Below are 7,105 nucleotides of genomic sequence, written 5' to 3'. Positions count from 1 at the left end.
GTTTAATTTTTAGGAAAATAATTAGATTGGCATTTATTAAGCTTTAACCTATTTATAGGTAGAGACAAAGTTATATGTTATTATGAATGAATTTTCCAAGTTTTGAAATGACTCTTTTCTGTTTTCTTGCTTTAAACTTCTTGGCTCTCATTTAGTCGACTCCATTCGAACAACCTGTATTGTGACTGCCACCTGGCCTGGCTCTCGGACTGGCTACGCCAAAGGCCTCGGGTGGGCCTCTACACTCAATGTATGGGGCCATCCCACCTAAGGGGCCATAACGTAGCTGAGGTTCAAAAACGAGAATTTGTCTGCAGTGGTAAGGGAGAAAGAACCTTTCTGTTTTCATATTCCCGTATGCTATGATGTAAGGAACTGTGTAAGGTGCATGCTTCAGAGGTTTCACTGTTCCTCACTAATGTGCAGTTATGCACTAATCACTCTGTGGAAATCCTCTGTGTTAGGGATGATGTCATAGGCTCTAAGACATTTGTGCATGGTTGGCAATTACTGATTACTTTCACCTAAGTTATGATGAAGGATTTTTCAGTTTTCAGTCCAAGGGAAAGATAAGAAATTCCTCAATTACAGTTCTGTTTGCTACTCATGATTTTACCTTTAAGTAAGAATTTATTTCTATTTTGATGTTAACAATTGCAAAAATGATGAACTAATCTTGGATCCCGGCTGGGAAATTGAAAAAGTAACAGAACTGTAGTTGCAAAGTGACAAAATACTTTTCATGTGATGCAGTCCTACCTAAAAGAGATAAATGACTAACTGTAGTAACAAAAATCTGAAAACAAAACTAAGACACCGGTTATGTAAAGTATCAATAGGTGACATTCAGTTAGTTCTTTCTTTGTACTTAAGCATCAGTCTAAGTATTTCACGAATATTTACCTCATTTTTACCTCCCTCATAACATCTGTCGAGAAATGTAACATTACATTAAAGTTTAAAATGCTGAGAAAAAGAAATGGTAAGTAACCTTGTCGAAGGTTGTAGAGTTAAGTCCAAGGATCTCAACCTAGGCAGTCTGATTCCCAATCCATATAAATTATTTCTGCTTCAGAAGTGTCTGTTCAAAATAACAATAAAACAAAAATTTTAAATATTTGTAATGCATCGTAAATAGTTTCCTAAAGGAAGAGCGAGAAGACATACTAGTTCAGGATTCTATTTTATTGCTATCCTTTAGACCTTTTAATGTATTTTCTCATGCTTTTTGTAACCCAAACAAAATTTTCTTATAATGTCATGGAATGTGCTCAGTGTAGGTCTGATTGCTTTATAAAAAATTAAGTAAGGAAATGACTAACAATTCGTTCCTAACCACTTTTTTCTCTTTTCACTTTTTTCCTTCCTGTTTTCTAGATGAGGAAGAAGGCAAGTTCATGTTTCTTGTTTAGACTGAGACTATTTTTGTAAAGTGTGAGAACTTGTTGAGAGGGACCTGGTTAGTAATTAGCCTGTAGCTTCCTCCCCGGGTATCACCACCACTCGGGCCCTTTCTCTGCAGGGCAGAGAGGTCTGGCCCTGCTGCAGGGACAAACCCAGCGTTTGCAGATGCCTATTTGGTACAAAATGCCTGACAGCCTGTTGTTCACCATTTGAACAGTAAAATTTCAATACTGACTAGTAAAATATATACCTCTGGGTAACTAGCCTAAAATTTTAAGCCATACAAAGTCAAAAAAGGAATCATCTAGATTACAACTAACAGAATGACCTGATACAAATTATTACAACTTCAAAAAAAGCGGTAACTTTGAACCTACCCAGAAATCAAACTTAGCATAATCTATTTCCCCCACACTTATTGGCACATGATTACTTATTTAGACAGTTATGTCTACCGAGAGGGAAGTTTTACTGTTTTCCTTTCCTTCTTTGAGTTAAAGTAAGTTAAGCTACTTAAATTCAATAAAGACCATGCTCTATCTAAGCTTATTAGAAATGAAATATAGATTAGTCTGAAGTTGCTGCTTTTTTTGGAACTCATAATAAATTTGAATAGAATTCTAGTTTCAAATCAGAATTTAACCTCTCTCACAAATCTTTCAAATTTTAAAAATTATCATTTTTGTAATTAGTTTTAAAAATCTCATTTGCTTTATTGGTACTGACCCCAAAACATACATGCATGCTTCCTAAAATATATTGTAGAAATATAGTATCATTTTATAATCAGGTATTTAGAGAAATGCATTTCTGTTTAATAACGTGCTTTGTTATTTTAGCTAAGTTTGTGTGTCTCACAATGATGAGATTGAGGAGGAAAAACTATAACTTCCGTTTGTTTCTTTTTCAGGTCACCAATCATTTATGGCTCCGTCTTGCAGTGTTTTGCATTGTCCAGCTGCTTGTACCTGTAGCAACAATATCGTAGACTGCCGTGGGAAAGGTCTCACTGAGATCCCCACAAATCTGCCAGAGACTATCACGGAAATGTATGTTCCCTGAATTCCCTCATATCCCCCCACCTCCTCAATAACCCAAGCCATGACTTTCTTTAGGAGATTCTGGGTTTGTCAAAGGCCAAACTGATCCATTAGCTTAGACAAATGTTTCTTTCAGAATTGTATTGACCTTGACTCTGTTTAGCTAAATATCTTATTGAAGTGGCTAGGATTTTTCTTTCTCTTTTTTTCAACACAGGTAGAATTAAAAGGAATGCATTTCAAGGAAAAATAATACTTTCAGTTTTCTTCAGAAGGTGTTATTAGGTGCTTTAGGAAAAATAAGAGTATGAGTACCTCATTTATCCATTTGGTTCTGGAGATCTGCTTCTGCCCATTTCTAGCTTGGAGTGGTGGAAAATAAAAGAAAAACAAGGCTGGGGTAATAAATCATAGAAACAAGATAACTAGACGATGTCTGCCTTCTCAAGACAACACGTTTTAAAACACAGTTTCACTGTTTTGTTTGAACCGTTGTATAGTCCACCACAAAGGATAAAAAAGATAATATTATCAAGTCAAAATGTATAAGATTTTTAAATTAGTGAGCATTTTAGCTTATTTGAGCCAATGGCTACCTCCATCAAAAATTAAATTCTCTCAACAAAATATTTCATACCTATTTTGTATGCAGCTGCTGGATTCATTTCTGTGTCCTAGCCAAATATAAGTCATGTGGCTAAAACAAGGTCACATAAGATGTAAAGTGGACTACTTTTACCATCTTGGGAAGTGAGCATTAGGAAAAATCTTTACCTTAATATCTATTAATGAAGAAAGCACCTCTTAACCACCCAGCCTACCATATATTGTTTTAGAAGTTAATTCTAAATTTGAATTAAATAAATATTTTGGGACATATTTGGTTGAAATAATAAAGTACAATCAACTTCTTTAGATAGGCCTTCATAGTAGGCACCAAAAAAAATAAGTTATTTTCAAGAACTATTCATTATTTTTTTGACTGTTAACTGCCCTAATTTATCTTATATGAGAATAATCTTAATTCATAAGACCCACTAACATTATTTTAAAATATTTAATATGTGCTTAAAAGTGTACTTAGAGAGATGCAGTACTTGACACAGACAAAGAATATATGTATACACATAATAATATTATTCTCATCAAATTTTTAATTGATGAAACACTACCTTGGCCATAAAAGACATTTGTATTTTTTAGCTGAACCTTGAAAGAAGAATAATATAGGGCTTGGGAAGAGGCAAGAGATATTCTGTGAAAGAGAAACATTGGGGACAAAAGGCAGAGGTGGCAGTGAACATTTTGTTTTAGGGATTGCACAGTTGAGCCTAATTAGAGTAAGAGGTGCATGTTGAGGCATCATGGAAAATAATGCTTCAAAAACAACATCTCCATCTAATTCTAAAGCCACAGATTGCATAAGGCCTCTCATCTTAGAAGTTGTAATATATGATGAAGTAGATAGTAGAAAGACATAGTAGCTGTTCACACAGAGAAATAGTATATCCATCTCTCCAGGCACAAGCATTTATTAAGTAAACACGTATTATTACATAAAGGCAGCATGAATTCTCCACAGATCTCCATCAAGTGACATGCAAGTTAAAAGCTATAAAATGAGGTACAAAGTAATACATGTTGTAAGAGAGGAAAAACTAAAGGTCAAGGTTTTTATTATTTTCATTTTTATTGGAGTATAGCTGCTTTACAATGTTGTGTTAGTTTCTGCTGTACAGCAAAGTGAATCAGTTATACATATACATATATCCACTCTTTTTTAGATTTCCTTCCCACTTAGGTCACCACAGATCACTGAGTAGGGTTCCCTGTGCTAAACAGTAGGTTCTCATTAGTTATACATAGTAGTGTATATATGTCAATCCCAATCTCCCAATTCATCCCATCCCCCTTTCCCCCCTTGGTAACTGTAAGTTTGTTCTCTACATCGGTGACTCTATTTCTGCTTTGCCTATCAAATTACCAATGGCAGTTTTTACAGAATTAGAACAAAAAATTTTACAATTTTTATGGAAAAACAAAAGACCCCGAATAGCCAAAGCAGTCTTGAGAAAGAAAAACAGAGCTGGAGGAATCAGGCTCCCTGACTTCAGACTATACTACAAAGCTACAGTAACCAAGACAGTATGGTACTGACACAAAAACAGAAATATAGATCAATGGAACAGGATAGAAAGCCCAGAGATAAACCCACGCACCTATGGTCTCCTAATCTATGACAAAGGAGGCAAGAGTATACAATGGAGAAAAGACGGTCTCTTCAATAAGTGGTGCTGGGAAAACTGGACAGCTACAGGTAAAAGAATGAAATTAGAACACTCCCTAACACCAGACACAAAAATAAGCTCAAATGGATTAAAGACCTAAATGTAAGTTTAAGGTATTTATTACAGAGGGTGTAAAGTGGAGAACAAGTTGCAGTGGTTAACTAGAGTCAGAAAGCTTTAGTTAGAACCCAAGGTCTACCTATCATTTACCAACTGTGCGACCGTATGCAAGTTACTTATCCTCTATGGGATTATCTCCTCATCTGAACTAACTGTCGTCAGTTTGTAGTGAAAGAATTAACACATGTAGAGCTTCATGTGCTTAGACGATAGTACTCATTGAATGATACCTCAATCTCAAGCCTTCATGTAGGAGGTAACGTGTGCGGTAGGCCTTGAAGGATAATTAGTGAATGGAACTGCAAAGATGAGAAAAGAGCTTTCAGAAGTAATGAACCTTATGAGCATAGGCAATAAGAATGGAAATCCGAGATACTGCCACACAGGAACTCAATTTGATTGGTATTTGGTACCTGAGAGAGTTAAGGAAACAAAGTTGAAAAGGTAGGTTGGAGCTAATTCATGGAGGACTTTGATAGTATAAGGATCTAAATCTTTCTTTGGAATGCATTTGAACACAGGAGTTTGAATCTCTAAGAAGAATTAATATGACAACTTGCACCAGTGGTTTGGCAAAAGGAGAGAAAACCAGGCTTAAGGCTTCTTAGGAGACTATTATGTTGGTCGAGGGGAAATGTCATGAGAGCAGGAGCTAGTAAGTAATAGTAGGAATGATGATGTGGAAGCAGCTATGATAGCTAATACAGAAGCAGAATTAATAGGATTTGGCCTTTGATGAGATGAGAAAAAGGACTCAAAGGTGATGCCAAAATTTCAAGTATGAGGGCTGGGGAGATGGTGGTTATGGCGTTGTATATAAGAAGCTGAGGAACAGGACCAAAACTAGGAAGGAAGATGATGGTGAGCAAAATTGTGAGATACCGAAGTTCCAGTAAGATATTTAGAGACACTAAAATAATACAGACTATGATAGTTTGGAAGAAGACAGGATTTGAGGCAAAGATTTTGGAGTAATTAATATTATTAAAAAAAAAAAAAGTAGATGGTTAATGCCATCAGATGGCCAATGGAAAGGAGAAAAACAGAAGAGGAACCCGAGGGGACTAAACAAAAACAGCAGAGGGCCACAATAGGTAAGGGAGGAAGGAGCTTCTGGGAAAAATGAAGCTCCCGAGTCAGATAACTCCGGGCGATGAACCAAGAGGAGATCTGAGAACAGGTCTTACAATTTGACCAGCATATTGTTCTTGAAGGATTCAAGATAGAGTGATAGGTAAGTAAGCTGCTCTTCAGAGTGTTAAGAAAGGTCAGAGGTGATGAATATTGGAGAGAGCAGATATGGAGTAGTTTGAAGAGTTTAGCTGAGAAAGGATTTTTTAAAGAAGACGTTGCAATGATAAAGGACAGATGGGTTTATTTTAAGGTGCAGAAACCTGCAGTCATTAGAAAGTCAGAGAGGAAGAATAGGTTTAGAGAGACATGAGAGTGTGAGAGTTAGATAAGATATATGTGGAAGCAAGATTGTTCTGGGCCCAGGAGGGGATTGATCAAATCCTGATGATAGAAAAGGAGACAAAAATGCTGTTACTGGTTGACAAAAGAGGAGTGAGTTGTAGACATAACAGACTGAAAGGAATATGAAACATTTCAAATGGTTTATCTCATATAGTCTATTTTATTTTTTGTCACAGAGCTTTTCTTACATTTTGTATGATGGTGGAATTTAGTAGCATAAAAGTTAGACTAAAAAAAAAAAAAAAAAAAAAAAGTTAGACTAACTAATATGTCCCAATGAGTTTGTCTGTGTTGAGGTGGTGGTTTATCAGGCAAAGCTATAATAAATTCATAAGTAGAGATGAAAACATATGTGAAGCTCTAGGTGAATTTTACTTCTCTGATTATTACATTATCAGCTTTATCAGTAGAGCATCTGGTAATAAATCATATTGATCTTCAACTCCAACAAAATACACCCATTACCATTCATTATAGTGGCACAACTTACTAGCTTAGTGACTCACTTCTTTTATTACTCTTTTACTTTTTTATTAAAGAATCAGTAAGGGTGACGCAGTGGTTGAGAGTCAGCCTGCAGGGGACATGGGTTTGTGCCCCGGTCTGGGAGGATCCCACATGCCACGGAGCAGCTGGGCCCGTGAGCCATGGCTTCTGGGCCTGTGCGTCCGGAGCCTGTGCTCTACTACAGGAGAGGCCACAGCAGTGAGAGGCCTGCATACCGTAAAAAAAAAAAAAAAAAAAAAAAAAAAAAACAGAAAAATTCAAAAAGGAAAA

The 7,105-nt window shown here is 36.1% G+C and overlaps 1 protein-coding gene across 1 annotated transcript in view; it reads left to right on the top strand.

Moving 5' to 3' along the window:
- Positions 1–252: 252 nt before the first annotated feature.
- The window catches only part of SLIT2 (slit guidance ligand 2), a 127,231-nt gene continuing 120,378 nt past the window's right edge, over positions 253–7,105 (top strand). Inside the window, exons 1-2 of the mRNA XM_024741816.1 lie at positions 253–319; positions 2,315–2,453. Coding sequence (XP_024597584.1) covers positions 253–319; positions 2,315–2,453 — 206 coding nt within the window. The remainder of the gene's footprint in view (positions 320–2,314; positions 2,454–7,105) is intronic.

Source organism: Neophocaena asiaeorientalis, unplaced genomic scaffold, assembly GCF_003031525.2.
Source record: "Neophocaena asiaeorientalis asiaeorientalis breed wild unplaced genomic scaffold, Neophocaena_asiaeorientalis_V1.1 scaffold218, whole genome shotgun sequence".
Lineage (NCBI taxonomy): Eukaryota > Metazoa > Chordata > Mammalia > Artiodactyla > Phocoenidae > Neophocaena > Neophocaena asiaeorientalis.
This window is presented reverse-complemented; position numbering and strand designations above follow the sequence as displayed.